At 36.0% G+C, this 18256-nt stretch overlaps 1 protein-coding gene across 7 annotated transcripts in view; it reads right to left on the bottom strand.

Moving 5' to 3' along the window:
- The window catches only part of KDM4C (lysine demethylase 4C), a 239308-nt gene that overhangs the window by 66829 nt on the left and 154223 nt on the right, over positions 1 to 18256 (bottom strand). For all 7 annotated transcript variants that reach the window (XM_041396990.1, XM_041396988.1, XM_041396985.1 and 4 more), the window contains 2 exons: positions 12988 to 13043; positions 9787 to 9895 (listed from right to left, as the gene is read on the bottom strand). In XM_041396990.1, the coding sequence (XP_041252924.1) occupies positions 9787 to 9895; positions 12988 to 13043 (165 nt within the window). The remainder of the gene's footprint in view (positions 1 to 9786; positions 9896 to 12987; positions 13044 to 18256) is intronic.

Genomic DNA, 18256 nt, shown 5'->3' with positions numbered 1-18256 from the left:
CTCCTGGTAACAGAGGGTTCCCAAACAAAACAGTATCATGAAATAAATTACATGTTTAAAAAGCTGCACAGTAAAAAAGGCAGGACAAATCACTAGTCTCTAAAAGACCATGCCATTTTTCCACCAATAAAAGTTTATCTAAAACTGATACCTTATCCTTTTTCTTGGAAATTGCATATATAGAAAGCACAAAGAGAGCTACTTCAGCCAATAGAAAAAAAAAGTAACCCCAGGCAGCAGCTCAGCTATCATTCCTTTTCTCTTTAAAATGAACATTAACTTGAGTAACTTTAAATCCCCAGAATTTGCTGTGCAAATAAACTTACAACTTTCTTCAGCAGCTCCTTACGAATATTAGTTCAAAAAGCATTCAGCTTCCTAAAGAAAAAACAGTGTCTGATCATGAAGACAAGTTCTCAAGTTTATAATCTGAACTGGACCATTTTCCCTTCAGGGAACAGGTCTCGCAGTACTGTTCCAAGGATCACCACAAAAATGCCCTGCGGCAGAGAACTTTAAGTAAGGGAAACAACAGGAAAACATTAGTTTAAGGTACTAAAAATCCAAATTTAACTGCTGAAAGCTAAAAATTCTCACTGAACTGAGTTTTGAACTATTTCCAATTATGTCCAAGTAATAAATGTTTCAATTATTCATCATTCTATCCTTAAAATACATGAAATCCATGAAATGGCATGCAGCATAAGTAACTAGCAAGAAGGAGCGGCGTGTAATTTTTGCTGGGAAAAGCACTGGACATGGAATCAGGGTATCCTGGGAAGAAAAGAGAAGTGCTGTCTGGTTGTGGAGGAACAAGATTAGGAAAGCTAAGGTATAGCTGGAGCTGAATTTGGCAAGGGATACAAAGAATAGTAAAAATGGCTTCTATAGGCACATTGGTCAGAAGGAAGATTAAAGAAAATGTGAGGTACTCAATACTTTTGTTTGCCTCAGTGTTCATTAGTAATCACTCTTCCCACATCTCTGAAATCCCTGAACCTGAAGACAGGAACTGGGGAATTGAAGTCATACCCAGTGAACCAGCAGATCGGGGGGGGGGGGGCCCAGGGGGGGGGGGGGGGGGGACCTGAACAAGTCCATAGGAGCCAGTGAGATGCATCCCAGTGTCCTAATAAAATTGGCTGATTGCCAAGCCACTCTCCATGATATCTGAAAAGTCATGGCAATCACGAAAAGTGCCCACTGACTGGAGGAAAGAGAATATTACACTCTTTTTAAATGTATATATATAACAGAGGATATTTTCTACAATCCTTGCATCCAAGGTAAGGGGATCACCTTTGTATCCAGGGTAAGGGGATTTTAACCAGAGCATCACTGCAATTATTGCCAGTTGGGTTTATGACACCATAAAGCTGTATTGTTCAATCTTTTAGAAATTTACTTTTTTATTATATGCAAGTCTAAAGCAGTTTTGAATAAATTTTGCTGTGCTACTGACTCTATACACATTTTTAAAAACCCAACAGTTCCTCACACATCAGTGGGTGACCAGCTCATTACTGTTTTATTCCTTGTAAGTCCCTACATGTTTCATGTCCATCTTTAAACAGTTTGGGTTTGAGAAAATCTTTCCAGATCATATAGTTGCAGCTCCACTGCCACTCAACCAGTTTGCTCAAAGCCCCACACAACTTGATCTTGAATACGTCCAATGATGAGGCAGACACAAGTTCTGTGGGCAGCCTGCTTCAGCATTATACCATTATATGAAGTGGTATAACTTTTAGTGTAAGAAAAAAGGTCTTCCTTCTATCCCACCTATATCTACCTTCTTTTAGTATAAAAAACTTCCTGGTAGTCCTGTCACTGAAGGTCCTGGTAAAAAAATCTTTCCCTATCTTTCTCAGAAGTTCCTTTTAAGTATTAAAAGGCCTCAGTAAGTTTTCACCAGAGCTTTCTCTTCTCCAGGCTGAAAAGCTTCAGTCTTCTCAGCCTCTCTTCAGAGCAGAGGTGCTCCAGCCCTTTGACCATTCTTGTCTTGGACACATTTTAACAGGTCCATTATTTTTTCTTGTTCTGGGAAACCCCAGAACTGGATGAACTATTCCAGATGGGAGTACTCTCACAAAAGCAGAGAGAGGACAAAGGTCCCTCTCTTGACCTGCTGGGCATGCTGCATTTCATTCAGCCTAGGATGCACTTGGCTTGTTGGCTTTTTGGGTTGAAAGTGCACGTTGACAGCTTGTGTCCAGCTTTATCCCCTGTACTCCCAAGTCATTCTCTGCAGGTTGCTGTCAAGCTATTTATCCACCAGCTTGTACTGATATCTGGGATTGTCCCTAGCCTGAACAGAGATGTGATACAAAATTACAGAAGAATTTTTCAGTTTTAATTTACATTTAAAACTATGACATGTATTCAACCACTATACAAACAAAAACCATGCACATAACTTGTGCATGTAACATTCTGAGACAAATTTTCCTGGATTCTGGTGTCTGTAAATTCTTTCTTACAGATACAAACCTGGAGCCAGTTTTCTTTCTCCAGATTTCTAATTTCTGCATACACTGGACTCATTTAATCCTTGACAGTTACTACACTTACAACAGCAGACATATTTATGTCTCTTTCTGCTCATGTCTGCAGACATAATTATAGTAATGCATTTCTAGCATTTGCCATATCTTTCGTAAGACTTGATAGTACCATACCACTGCAAGATACAAACTTGACAGTTTGCAATAGGATCTGCACATTATTCTGACAGTAAGTACTATACAGCCAGGAAACTATGTTCTTTTAATATCCTTATTAAAAACCCAATGAACACTATGACTAAATAATATATAGTAAACCCTGTTTTGTACATGATAGCAATGAGTCACTACACTTTTAATAAATTATATATTGCAGTAATCAACTATTGCATTATTTTTTAGTTTAACACTTTTTAAAGTCAAGTATATTACTAAAAGCTATTTCACAAACCGTTATAAAGCAATTTGGAAATATCTTAAAATCTGGCTCAAGATTTCTCTCTATTTTGGTCCCATTGCCTGTGAATGTGTGCAATGATCTAGTTAATATATGATTGCATCTTCGGCATAACGATTCTACTCAATGGCCCTTCCAGCAATATTTTTGGAAACACGGAGAAGTAATCAATACTTCTTTGTATTACCAGAAACGCATATCAACACTGGTATACATCATTGCAAGTGCTTCTCTACTTTTCCACAAACACAGCTGCAATAGCTCTAGTAGCTCACTGTAGTTTAACAAATGAATTTCATTACAAATTAGAAAAGATTAGATGAGTACTGTCCTCAAATGTCTTTAATCCTTTTTAATCATTAAAACAGAATGACATGCAGGAGAATATGTGCCCATTCTTTTAAAAGCCCGTACAAATTTTTGCTTTGAATCCATTCTTCAGTGCCATACCACTGAGAAACCTCTATATTTTTAGAATTGATGTACCTTTCAATACTATAATCTTCAGCTTTCAAGCTTACTATTATTTGCCTTCAGGTGCAAATTTTAAAATGTACAGCCTTCTAAAAAACCTTTATGGTTTCAGCCAGATTCTGAAAGGCTTGTAGATCAGTCATCATCACACTAGATTTCTTTTCAAAATAATGTTCTTCAGTCAGAGTACACTTGTGGTTATACTCGGTTCACTTGTCAAATACAAATCTGAGGTCATCAAAAGCTTCAGGGCAACTTCAGCTATTCCAAAACTCATTTTCTACCTCTATTTTGTTGGAGAAATAGTATTTCAAGTATCAAAATAATAGAAAACTCTAAAGATAGAGAAACAAAGGCATCGCATGTGCACATTTCAGTACAGCATTGCAGCAACTGCTTATAAAGACAAAGTCAATCTAATACCCAAGCATTTTACAACATAATACCAAAAGGAGATAAGGTATTTCACTATGAAGTTGATATATATTCTACTGAAATCATTCTTTTAGAGCTGACACCTCAAAATACATAGGTCTAGGAAGAGATGCTAATGATTCTATTTAAGTATTTCTGTTGTAATTGATGAAACGTTTAAACACTCTCATTCACAAGGTCTAAATTCATTATAAGTCACATGCCTGGCAAGGCTGAATGACACTAGGCTCAATATTCCTGTTGGCTTGAATTCTTTGGCCATATACTAACACAAGCGCTTTTATTTAATTCTAAGTCCTGTGTTTTATTAAAATAGAAAAACAGACAAGAGAGCACTTTCTTTCAAAGGCTGATTTGATATTTGAGAGGTCAGTCTGAATTTTTTATCTCCAGAGATTTTTTATGCAGCTATAATTTATATTTTTAATTAGAGCTGAGTAATTAACACTCTTTTGAAAACAGAGACTATCTAGGTACTTGGGGAAAAGCTTTTCCCTTCCCAAAGTAAAACTGAGTTTTATCATTGACTATGACCCAAAGCCCCGTATATAAAAATAGTCAAGGAAAAATGGAATTTTAAAAGCCTAAGCACACACCAAGCTTCTCTTGGAGACTAAAGACAAATGAAACAAGGCAAAAAATAAATTAAATAAAACTAAACTCAGCTGGAAGCCCAAGCTTTATCTGCTTTGGGTAAACTGTTTGATGCCGTTTAACAGCACTTGGATGGAAGCTGACACCATACTCATTCACAGCATGAATTCTACAAATTACACGCTTCCTCCAACTTGTCATTAGCTACAACTCTGCCTTTACATTTACACAAATTTAAAGTGGTGCCCCTGCATCCCATCACTTCTCAGCAACTTTGCCTCTCTTTTATCTGCTCCTGATATTTTCAATATGATCAGAAGTACTTAAGTTAGCATCTGTATTTCCTGTTTTCACACTAGCTCATGTCTGTCGTTAAACCTGGAGACCACTGGAAGAGAAAACCAGCTGAACTATGTGTCCACAAAACAACTAGCATACCACAGTTTATGCAAAATATTGGTTTACAATGTGTGTGATATGGTAAGGTACGTCCCTTCAGCCATTTCATTTTAGAACCTGTACTTAAATGTCCATATTCAACTTATTTATTTCCTAGCTTGGTAATTACAAATTGTCATTCCATGTGGCTATTCCAGCTCAAAGTGCCTGATGGATGTGCGCATCATAAAATGAAGAAAGAAAGCCCGACTCTCTGACAAAAGAAGACCAGGATAATTTCATTTCTCCATTCAAATATATTTGAGGAAAATAAAAAAAAAAAAAGGGAACATGTATAATCACAGACATAACATGGAGAGCCTACAGGTTATAGCATCTTTGTAGCATGCAGCACATGCTAAGGAGTTGCCTAGGAGTTCTTTTGCTTTCACATGAACAGTCAGCTGAAGTCCAACAATATCATGAGTTTATACCCCTAAATTAGAAGTGATTTCAACTGAGTGTATCACACTCTTTTCTTCCCCTATGAAAAAAAAGCAGTCAAATATTCTATTTATTTTGTCTACTTGCATTCAGGAAAAAAATTCAAAAGATTTAATGTTTTTTTCACTGTCACATAAGTTTTCAGCAGTGATAATACATGACACATAACCTACTGAAAAAGCTAGGGAAATATGAAAACACTGGCATGCTATAACAACCCAGTAATTTGCAAACGTGAAACAGTTGAATAAAACCATTTTAAAGCTATAAACTACTATTAGTATGATAAAAATAGTGAACTGGAAGAAATTAGTATATCTTGAATACTTAATAATGGCAAGACTGACAGGAAACACACTGATTTCAACCCAAAATCTCTAGTGAATTGAAACTAACTGCAATCACTACATCTACTAGCTAAGCAATAAAAAAAGCCTACCAATATGCTCCTATTTACACAGATTTTTTTAATTTGTATAAAAATTTAAATGTTGGCTTTTTACTTCCTTTGCTGTTCCTTTGTAGATGCTACATTAAAGAAAATGTCAGGTTCTCCTCTACAGATCTCTGAAAATAGCAGATATTCTGCTTATTTGGGCTTCTTACTACTTCTTACTACTTCAGGGAGGAGGAACAGGAACACAGATAGAAAATGTTTCAAACAACTAGAACCATTTGCTCCTACAGTGTAATATCTATTTTTGGTATGGCTGCATGCTAGTACTTAATCTATTATTTTATATTTTTTTCCACTATGTTTTGCTCATTAAAAAAAAAAATTAATGAAACACTAACATCCCAAATTTTTTAAAGGAGAGGTGGCACAGTAGGGAAGACCACATTTATGTATTACATACCTCACACTTTATCACAAAATGGATTATAAAAATAGACCCAAAATTAATTGTTTAAATTATTTTAAATTATTAAATTACTGCTTATGAAGGTCCAATATCAAGGAATTATGTACAAATCTTGCTTTTGCTCTGGTAACCCTCTTGCTTGAATTGTGGAGAGAGATGAAGAAAGGTGTCCTTAATGTATCAAATAGGATAGCTGTGAAGCTGGAATTTGCTGTTGAAGAGCAGCACTGACAGTCCCTACAATTTCAAAGGACAAAGCTGACCTGCATCAATTGCTCACATATTCCCAGATGTGAAAAATTCACTATGCTTTTACAGAAATTAACAGCTAGACAGACGGTATCAACTGTCTACTCTCAGGTATAGAGCAAATGGTAGTGGAAAGGAATAAAAGGTAAGTATGCAGTGGAGTTGACTGGAGGAAAGAAGCAGCAGGAATTCCTAAAGAAAGAATAAATTTGCATATAATCCCTGGGATTCCCCTGAGGAAAAATATACAGTGCTAGTGGGTATGAGAGCTTGTTTTTCTGTAGCATCAACAGTCAGGAAGTGAAGACTAACTTAAAGATCATGTGTGAATTGAGAATAATGTGGCAAATATATACAAGGCTAGAATATGCACAGAAGACTATTGTCAGCAAACTTTTTAGAAAAGTAGGAACTCCATGTTTCAGGAAACAAGAGGAATATGTTACAATAAGTACCTGATTTATAGTGTATTAGAGAAAATAAAACTATCCATGCAATTCTACTATGTATATGCATATGTATACATATAGGCATACATATACGTATTTGTTTTTATTTTTAAAATACAGAATAACATAATTTCATATCATGTCATTCAGGAAGCACAGTTTAGCTAGGATAGTTACTCTGAAACAGAGCAGGGTAAAATCATCAGATGCAGTAAATTACTTGCAACAAAATCAAAATTTAAAAGCAGAAAGCCTGCTGGTGATTTTAGGGCAGATTTTTTTTTTCTGCTCCTTTACCCAAGAAGCAACATTTTATTGGTCCATTGGCATTACATCATTACAGAGCCTTTTGAAATAGTCGAACTGCCTACTTTCCTTAAACTAATACAAATCTAGTTATTTAATTATAAATTTAATGTCAGAAATTAAATCCTGGAATAATAAGGCATAATGAGCCAACCAGGATTCTAGTGCTTCCTTCCCTCACAGAAAGGTGGTCTACTACCTGCAGCACTACTACATTTACAGCTGTTATAAAGCCTCTCTTACAGTAGAAACTGTATTCAGCCGAGTTCCTTCTTCACAACACTCATTCCACACAAATATACAAACTTTTCTTTAAAAAACAGTGTTAAGAAATGCAAGCAGTCTATTTCTAAACGGTTATAGATTTGCAGGACACCATAGGTTTATATACAGCTGTACACAATACAAGTGGTTTAAAGTCATTTTATGTTGAAGAAGGCATCAAGAACTAAAAAATCACTAAGGACTAAAAGCAATATTCTATCCACTGAAGGAAAATTATAAGAACATATAAAAATTTCTCAACTGTTCATAAGTGATTAACATAATTTCTTCATATTCAGCAGAAAAAAACTAGGTTTGTAAGTCACATAATTTCAGAAACTGGCTGGCTCCACTGGCTCCAAATTAATTCAAGCCTTTTCCAAAAGGTTCCTGTTAGTCTTACAGTGTTTAATTCATGGACAGTCCACAGAATACATTTCAACATCTGATTATTAATTAATTAATTAATTTAAATCCAGTTGGTGGCCAGCCACAAGTGCTGTTCCCCAAGAATCAGGGCCACTTATCTTTAATATCTTTATGACCTGGCCAAGCGGATCAAGAGCACCCTCAGTCTGTTTGCAGGTGACATGACACCAAGCTGTGTGGGAGGGTTGATCTGCCAGAGGGCAGGAAGGTTCTGCAGAAGGATCTGGACAGGCTGGATCCATGGGCCAAGGCCAGTGGTGTGGGGTCCAACAAGGCCAGTGCTGGCTCCTGCCCATGACCTGACCAGGTGTCCAAGAAGGCCAATGGCATCCTGGCCTGTACCAGCAATAGTGTGGCCAGCTGGAGCAGGGCAGGGATTGTCCCCTGTACTTGGCACTAGTGAGACTGCACTTTTAAACCTGTGATCCAAGAAGGATATTGAGGTGTTCAGATATGGCCAGAGAAGTGCAGCAAATCTAGGGAAGGGCCTGGAGTACAAGTCCTGTGAGAAGTGGCTGAGGGAGCTGGGAAAAGAAGGCTCAAGAGGAACCTTATTACCCTCTACAACCGCCTGAAATGAGGGTTTGGTAGCCTCTTCTGCCAAGTAAAAAGCAGTAGGACAAGACATAATGTCCTCAAACTGTCCCAGAGGAAGTTAGGTTCAATAGCAGGAGAAATTTCTTTACTGGAAGGGTGGTTAAGCTTTGGAACAGCCTCCGCAGGGAAGCTGGGTGATGTCACCATTCCTGGAAAAGGTTCAGATATGGCAGATTGAGACAAGGTGTGCCCAGTGGGCTTTATGTTATTCAGTCAAAGGTTGGACTTGATGACCTTGGAGGTTGTTTCCAATAATGTTTCCAAGATTACTGTGTTTTCAAATCTTGAATTAGCAATTTTCAAGTCGCCTTATATTTTTATGTTATATATATACATTCTTTACATATGTATTTTAAATTGTTTTTAAAGGACGCATGAAAACCAATTTTTTTTTAAATTCTGAACAAAAATTCAAAACAGATTACCACTTAAAGGACAGGCTGTCAATTTTAAAGCACTCCAAGCTGCATTTCCATATATAAACATACAGCTACAAAAACAAAAAAATAATTAATGGAAAAAAAGGGAATTAAAGTAAAGAGCGAAAATATTAATAGTTCAAAATAAGTGAGTAGAAGGTAAGGTACACCAAGAACCACACTGGAAACAGTGTGGGGTGATCTAGAAAACTTACATTTCCTCTAAGACCTTGAACGGACCACTAATCACTTTCTATCTGACAACATCACAGTCATGCACACACTGACAAATTAAGTAATTATTGTATAAACCACAAAAAACACATTTTACACTTGTGCATATCCTTTTCTAGAGTACATCAGTGTTCCTGAACAAGACTGTTTAATGTGTGGTTTAGTGTATACATATTTTGCAATACTCTGATGGCAGAGATACCATGCAACAAACAGATCACACATCCTTTCACATTCATAAATAGTTGAGGTAAAAATCAATAATAAAAAGACCTCACAAATATGTACTGCGTTTTATTCCCTGCCTTTTTAGGTTTCATCAACAATACAACCCCAAAAATGAAACTTTCACAGTTGATATTGGTAAGTTTGTTACTCTTCTCTTAGGAAAGAACAGGTTTGAACTACATTTAATAGAATACCAAAGACTGTTACCACTGTTAATGAACTGTCACTGTGTTTCAAAAGGTCCATCTGAGTAAAACCCTTGTTATTTATTTCTTACCTTAAACAAAACTTACTGCTCTTTACCTGGCAATAACCATCACAGTTCAGATTTTTAATACATTCAAATACTGGAACACCTTAATAGCAATGCATTTATGGAGCACATATTAATATACTACTCACCAATTTTAATCTTTGCAAGGGTATTCTGCTAGTGTCTATCGGAGTACGCTCTGTGACATTACCAAATCTGACTTCTGGGATGGCAATTGCACATATTACATGTGCCCACCTGTGAAAAGTGGCAAGTCAAAAATACCACCAAAAAAACTCACAGAAATACAAGTGCTGAAGTTGTTGCTTGCTATGTATTTGGCTTTTGCTTTTGGTTTCGTTTGGCTTTCTTAAACATACCCATCTGTGGTTACTTCCTTATTAGGCCTTCCTTAGCTTCATTTACACATTTTAACAAACCTTGCAACACTAGCATTTTGTGTCAATAAATTTTCGGACTGAGATTTTATTGCAACAATTTTAAAGCACATTTTACTTTTTATTTAAGTAAGAAGTTCTTGTAGGCATGCTATTCAGGCATATACATAAGCACCACACTATTTGGTTCATGTGTAATTTATCATCTACAGCATTTATTAGCCATTATTAATATTATTCAGACCTGAGAAACTATTCTTACATAACAAACATAATTACAATCAATCATGTATCTATCAAAATGCAAAATGAAATGCCAATGTTATCAAGGCCTTCTGTCTGTAGACACAACAGCATCCAAACAGCAAAGTGATCAAGCCACCACTGCAATGCCCACCATGAACTGGATCACCTTTGGTAGCGAAAGCACCTGCAAATGCCTAGGACCAGTGTTACATTCAAGACTTCAATGGAACGTCAGGAGGTTTGTCAGGTGATACTACATGCTTCCTATATGCATCAGAAAGCACTCCAAATCCTCACAATACATGAATCTCAAAATAAGAAAAGCTAAAAGACACTTTAAAAAGCCTGAAATTAATACTGAAACTGTGTATTTCATGAAGCACAAGAGACGCTAACAACACTTTCATTATCAAAGAGCAGCCTTCTGAGGCTACTTCTAAAATCTTTCTGGGGTAGACAAAAAGTAAATCTGAATAAAGGAAAACGTTTCAATTTTTTTACTCATATTTGCCTTATTCCCTGTCATTTACTGTATGTCTGTTTCATTACTTCATTTACTCTACTTCTCTACGCTCTGAGTGCTTGCCTCACTCCACTTCTATTACATTTTGAAGAAACACACATTACACAAGCATCTTAGCAGATTAACAGGAACGTGGGCTGAAGCTGAAGGAGATGGAGGGTAATGCAGAAAACAAAAATAATTTCTCTTTCCTGCACTAGAGCAGCAATATTTTACTAAGTCATCTTTGACAAAAACATCTGCAAAAATATAATATGATACACAGGGACCAAACAAACTCATGTCATGGTATTTTGAAGTTGTACTGGTCGAAGTGTGAAATAAGACCTGTACATAAAGACGACATATCAATTAGCAAGTTATACAGTTCAGCCCAAATAAAAACAGATAAAGCTTGCAGATCCATCCTTTAATTATAGTAACAGTTTCTTCATGTTTTAACTTACATAAAGTTGAGACTTTTTAAAACATTTTTTATAATAGCCTTCTCATTGTGACCTGTCCACCTGCTAAACCACATTACCATCTAAGCTTTATGAGACAGAAATGCTATAAAGAAAATGCCTCTTCAATCAATCTTCAACTAAACATTTATCCTCTGACATCTCTCAGCCTAACAGAGTAAAAACAATTCCTGTGTTCTGCTGAAAAGAAGGAATCTCAGCCTTCCCATACAGCAAATGGCTTACTGCATGCCCACATACCAGTCTGATCCATTAGCTTTTAAAAGTATGACATGCTCTTCCTGTATTTCTAATTATTATGTAGAGAGTAAAGGAGCAAAGGAGAATGCATATGCTAGATTTTACAGCTGTTGGAGGAAAAAAGGTTAAATTGTAACATACTTTTCTGAAAACTCAGAATTTCAAAATGATAGCTAACGCTGAAAGACAGATTAAAAATTCCACAATGTGTAACAACTCTAAGGTGTTACAGAAACACAAAAAAAAGAGTTCAACTGGTTTTACAGAAATCCCATTTCATAAATCCAAAAAAATAACCTACAGAGTGATAAAATGTAAACCCAAAAACCTTACAAACAATTATACAAGAAAAGTGATTTTATGTAAACCTCTGTGCATTTTCCTCATAATGTATCTTATGAGATACTTCAAAAAAAGTTAAACTGATATACAAAGATGCAACACAGAAGCTACCAGCAGCAAATATCAAAAGGGCATAACAAATTCTATTCAGATAATATTTTCGTCATTCTCTTTGTATTTAGCATTAAACCAAGTAATAAATTTAAGGGAATTTAAAGCAGAACTAAAAATCAGCTGAGAATTTTAATGCACTGGCAAAAATCTCCATTAAAATAGCTACAATAATAATGTTTTCTGAAGGTAAGATATGGCCTGAGTTAAACAAAAATCTTTCTCCTAACTGGACAAGAGTAATGAAATCAATTGCAAACCACTGATAAACAAATTCTTTCCACTTCCTTTCCTGGTAAGTGAAAAAGAATGTCATACCTAGATTATGTCTTACCACTGCATTCCAAAGTACGAAAGAAAGACGTCCACACGATATTGCTAAGCTACTAAGATGAGCTAATTAATTACGAAATTATCCAAAATGCATGAAGACTATTCTACTATTGGGCTTGAAAAAACATTTAGCTGCAACATTTTCCACTTTAGCTGATAGGGTTACTTGCTATAGTTTCTATCAGCCAGATAGAGTAATAGCATGATGTCAGCAACAAAACTATTTTTGACAGTGTATGACAAAAATGAAAAAAAAAACTTTTTCAAAAAACCTGCTTGAAAAAAACAACCCTTCAGAATTTAAAATTATTTCGACATGATTAAAATTAATTCATTGAAAATACTGGGTTTAGAAGTTCAAAAGGATTGTATTGTAATTTTCAGGAGCAAAGAAGAAAATACATTTTGCTGTTTGATAAGACATGCAAACAATGTTAAATGAGCTCTCTCATTTACTTTCTTTGCAAAAAGGCCAGCAGATTAAAATCTGGAACAAGCAAGCATTTGCAAATACTAAAACAAATGTACATTTTACTGTCTAACTATTTAATAAAATGCCAGTGCCACATTTCAATAAAGTAAGATTCAGCTTAAAGGAACACTGTCAAATAATTCAGGTTGCAAATGCTTTGCATGTGGGAATGGACTGGAAATAAAATAAGCACATACAGTCCTGAAGAACATATTACTTACTTTTTGTCAGTAGTCTGCTTTAATGCACCACCTCTCAAATTGCAGAGACAACATTCCTAAAAATAAAAATAGAGTAGAAGAAGTGAGTTTTAATGATGGTTTACAAATCAGTTCTATTCATCTGATCTTGAGGATAAAGCAAACTGCTAAAGCAATTAATTACTGGGTTATAAACTGCCATTTACAAGCATATCATTTCCGTCCAGAGGAAGAAGAGGATACAGTAAAAAAAGAGAAACAACTCATACAACCAAAAGAAAAAAGATAAAGTGATAGAATCACTCTGAAATATAATAAAAAACCCCAAACAAAATCAACACCCCAAAAAAAAAAATCCCCAACATTTTCAATCAGTATTGCTGTAGAAAGGCTGGACACTGCCACACATTTTACAAAGGTAAAACCAAGCACTATGGCACATAATGATTTTAACAAAAGTTAAGGAGAAACTGACCCATAAGGTATTGATCTAGCTTAAATTTTTTTTTTTCTTTTTCTTTTCCATGCAGTATAGCTTCACTGCTTTGATCTTCAGTACAACTCCATCTCTTTCAGGGCACTCGGCAAGGTGTTCAGCAGTCCCCAGATAACTTGCTAAAAAAAACACAGCTTTTCCTACCTCTACTTAAAACTGAGCTTTTGAACAGATACATTGTTTTTGTCTTTCCAACCCCTCACTTCTCCTCTTCAGTCTCCTCAATTTCTGAATCTATTCTTTCCCTTTATTTCTCTTTTTTATCTCTTATCCCTTGAAAGGAGCTGATGAAAAAGGGTTTTGACCATAGCTATTCCTCTTCACGCCTGTTTTTCTAAAAGAACAAATGTACAAAATAGAGTCAAGATATTCTGTGACAGTATACCTATATGAGACCATGTCTTTTGAATCCCTGCATTTAAGTTGCCCTTGCAGGACAACAAACAAGCAAATCAAACAAAAACATAAACAAAGTAAAACACCAAAGAACTTTCTGTTACATTCCAGTCTGATCTTATCTTAAAAATTATGAAGACCACAAATGTCTGCAAGAAATTTATTTGAATGATATATTACATTTCCTATGAAAAACATCTTTCCTAATCATAGAAAACTGCTTTCTTGTGACAATTGGACATTCTTTGCTATTCAAGCACAAAAGTTTTCCTTTACCAACCAAGACCATGAAGAACAGAACATTCTCTTATGGAGCACTCTTTTATCTACTGAATATTATTGCAGAGTTTCAAAGAATAGAATTGAGGTTCATTATTCTATCCACAACCTTAGGATGGGACCTAATATGTTCCAGATCACACTTCCCTTTCTAAAAGTAAACGTTGACTATTAAATCAGGGAACTCAAAGGCTCAAAACTATACCACTTTCAGTAAAGTTGGTTTTTTTTCTGGGCTTGCAATAGTAGCCACTTGGAAAAACAGCATATTGCAATAAAAACCTGTTTCAGAGTCATCCCTGCACCCCTTCCAGGAACCAGGTCACTCCACATCTGACAGACCAGTTCCTCTCCCTCCCTGAACACTTGTGCAGTGTGGTGGACATCAGCACCAACTCCAGCAGAGACCAGCAGGCATCAGGAGGAGGCAGCAGGTGGTGGTGCTGATGCCACATGCATGGGTACTTATCTGCCACCAGAGCAGCTCCAAAAGCTCCTGCTTTCCCAGGAAGGCTCTCTCTGTCCACCACCTTTCTTTCCCTTTGTCTCCCAGATGGTGTGGTTGACTGAACTATCATGGGGTAGAGAGTTCATGCCATTCTCCCTGTGTCTTTCAAGCCACACAGGCACCCTGGAGGGCACCATCTTGTAAATGCTATTTCCACCACTCTGGGTCTCTTTGTTTCCCAGGGCTTCGTGAGAATTCGTGATTTTGTATCTAGTGATTATTTACTGGTTTTTGGGGTTTCTTTGCTTGTTGCTGTTTTGCTTGTTAGTAGACTGTTATTTTTTCACTTATGTTTACTCACATTCGTTCCTTATGGGTGGAAAGAGATTGGCTGAAACTAAGAGGAGGTAACTCATTTTAGAGTGTCCAGCTCTTTAAACTGTCTTAAGCCAAGACAGCAGTTCTGCAGAGCATGAACTTTTACAATTTAGACATAGAATAACATCTGCAGACTGGGGAAAAGAGCATAAGTCTAACTAATCACAAAACCTTTGCAGGGAAAAACCTTCATTCTCTGCTTTCAAATGTGAAAGTTCAGAGGGTTCTTCATAAATTCTTTTTAATCTGAGCACCTTCCTAACATTGGCCACAAAAATACTTCAACTCTGCTTTGCAAAACAAAGAGTACATTTGCTCCTATTTTAAGAGCTTTAACATTCTTAGGTCACTTTACTCAAAAATTTGTTACATGAAATATGATGACATTTTTCTACCTTTAATGGATATTTTTCAATATTTTTTCACTTTTACAGAAAACTTACATTAGGTCATCTGCTGTGTAACTTACTAATGTGACGAGACTGAGAATCCAAGGCCCTAAAAAAATTTCACAAATAAATTTTACAAACAAATTAAGCTGAAACAGCACAGGAAGAGACAGAAGTAATATCTTTACCTGCTAACTACAGAGCTTTGACATTAGGTTAAAAATAGGGAAAAAAACAGATAAAAAAGAGGGAAATTTTAATGGAGGAGAGCAGCTCAAGCAAAAAAGAAGGTGGCTCTAAATACCCTCAATCAGAAGCTATAAAAAGATTACCCTTATGCAGGACCTATAGGAACAAATATTATGTCCTCTAGAAAAACACCCATATGTATCTTTGGTGAGCAGAAAGTGTTGGTGGGTACTTGTTCACTGTCTGCTGGACACAGGTTATAAGCAATTAAATCCTTAAGAACTAGTCAATTTCACCAGTGCTCATAACAAAACTGTGTGGGTAGGAACACAGGTTTAAAGCCCATTAAAACGATTTTGTTTATTATGCCTGCATTGCAATACATTTTCCTATATACAGGCGACATGGCTATTAGCTTGTCTCAATATACTACAATTAATGAGAACTCCGAGGACCTGACATTTACGAAGACTAATATTCCTAACAAATGTATACATGCCATGGGTGGCAGTGAAATAACATATGAACTAGAAATTATTATCAATGTTATTATCCATGAAGGACATAGACCTGCCGAGGTAGTCCAGTGCTCCAAAAGCACCTCTCCTATGAAGACAGGCTGAGAGAGCTGTTCAGCCTGGAGAAAAGTAGAGAAGGCTTTGGGAAAACCTCATTGTGGCCTTTCAATACTTAAAGAGGGTTTATAAAAAAGATGGGGAAAAACATTTTAGAAGGAGAAATGGTTTCAAATATAGATGAGACATAAGGAAAAGTTTTTGATGGTAACGGCAGTGGAACACTGGACCAGACTGCCCAGAGAGGCAGTGGATGCTCCATCCATGGAAACATTCAAGGTCAGGTCATACAGGGCTCTGAGCAAACTGGTCTAATAGAGAGTGTCCCTGCTCATGGCAGGAAATTTGGACTAAATAACCTTTAAAGGTCCCTTCCAACACAAACTCTTCTATGATTCTGTGGTTCTGTATTCTCAAAGAGAAAGAGCATATCTGTGCATCCCTGTCTACCTGCTGTCAGCCTATTATGTAAAAATCGGGAAAAGAATGTATTTCTTTATAAAGCATCACCTCAGAAGGTAGCCAATCTCTAATTCATTATTACTTTGCAAATCCCTTAAACAAGTAATTCTGTCATTTGTATTGCATTAAATAATAATTTCATAAGCATATTATTTTATACTTATCTAAATTAAATCTTAGACCATTTAAAATTGCTCATCTCCTTAAAAAATCTCCGTAACATTCTAGAAATACAAGAAGGCTTTCTCTCTGCCAGTACCTGTATAAAGTAAGATATTTCTATAAAATTCACAAGTTTTATACAGTAGCATTCCTTAATCTTTCAGTTTTCTTGTGGAAATGATGGAGATTTTTTTTTCATAGCAATACATATCATATTCACTCTTTCTGGACTAAATGTTTCCCCTTGCTTTCAAGGAAACATTTTTGCAACCAGCACTCCTAATCCCACTTCTCTGCTTGGATCACTTCAAGAAATTGATGGAAAACCCCCAAGTCAGTGTGAATTAACCATGCTTCCTTTGGTATATACATCCAAAAGATGGATCACCTTTTTTGGAAGAGTATGTCACTACTCAGGCAAAGCTGCATATTAATTTTTGTTGCATGGATAAATATTACACAAAACCCAAGCCTGTTTACACTCATATTTTAAAATTTGCTTATCTTTGAGTAATTTTTTAGTGTCTGACAAAATTCAGTCATATTCACAGCAACCCTTACAAAAAGCAGTTCTCACACTTCCATATTCCCGTACCTACTTCATCAGCAATAGCTGTCTCCATAGGAGACAGGAAGCTGTCTGACACAGCAAGGCAGTAGAATTCTGCCAAGACATAGCAGAGGAATATATATTAAGTCATCTAACAGTTATTTTTATTGAAAACTATGACCATGCACTACACAATCCCTTTTCTTGTTAAACTGCTATTTCATCTTTGCTAAGGCCCTGCAAATTACAATAGCATCTCCAGATAATTACATTTATCCAGTTAAATGAAAAAGAAATTCAAGCTTATGTGAAAGACAGGGTAAAATAAAACATATATTACTCTTAATGAATTGTGCTTGACACATTTTCAAAAATTTCCTCTTAAAATGTAGTTTCTACAAGCAATCTAATAATCTCTTCCAGCTCTTTGGCATCTATGCCATTAGGGAGCTTTTAATTTAAACTAGCAAGCAGATTCCCTGCTTAAACCTTTTCCTTTTTACTTTATGCTTGATAAACATGAAAAGCCCCATTTGTCCCTTTCCTTTTTTGACTTTTTCCATCTATAGACCTTTAGTCAGTTAAACAACTACAATTTTTCCACCTAACTGACTTCATCTGTGGCAACGTTTTCCCTTCTGAAATGCAATGAGAAGAGATCTTCAGTGATGTCAGGCAAAATATGTTTCATTTTTATCCCGTATCTGGGGATATGTGCTTACACAGCCATGACTTGTGCAGCACATGGACAATAATCTCCAGGATATTTTCTACAGCAGCAGCTGACATCACTGCTCCATAATTCTTTGTCTGTATTCTAGCTTCAGTATCTTGTAATTTTCTCTAATTATCTCTTGTTTTCCAAGGTAAGTTACTGAGTTTTATCTCAGTAATTTATTAAGATCTTGTTCATTTCTGACTTCCCTTACTTCACAGGCCCCATAAAAAAATAAGACAAAAGCAGCT

The sequence above is a fragment of the Onychostruthus taczanowskii genome, unplaced genomic scaffold (genome assembly GCF_017590055.1).
Source record: "Onychostruthus taczanowskii isolate IOZ18803 unplaced genomic scaffold, ASM1759005v1 scaffold133, whole genome shotgun sequence".
Lineage (NCBI taxonomy): Eukaryota > Metazoa > Chordata > Aves > Passeriformes > Passeridae > Onychostruthus > Onychostruthus taczanowskii.
The sequence above is the reverse complement of the archived record's forward strand: the minus strand, read 5'-3'. Positions and strand labels throughout refer to the sequence as shown.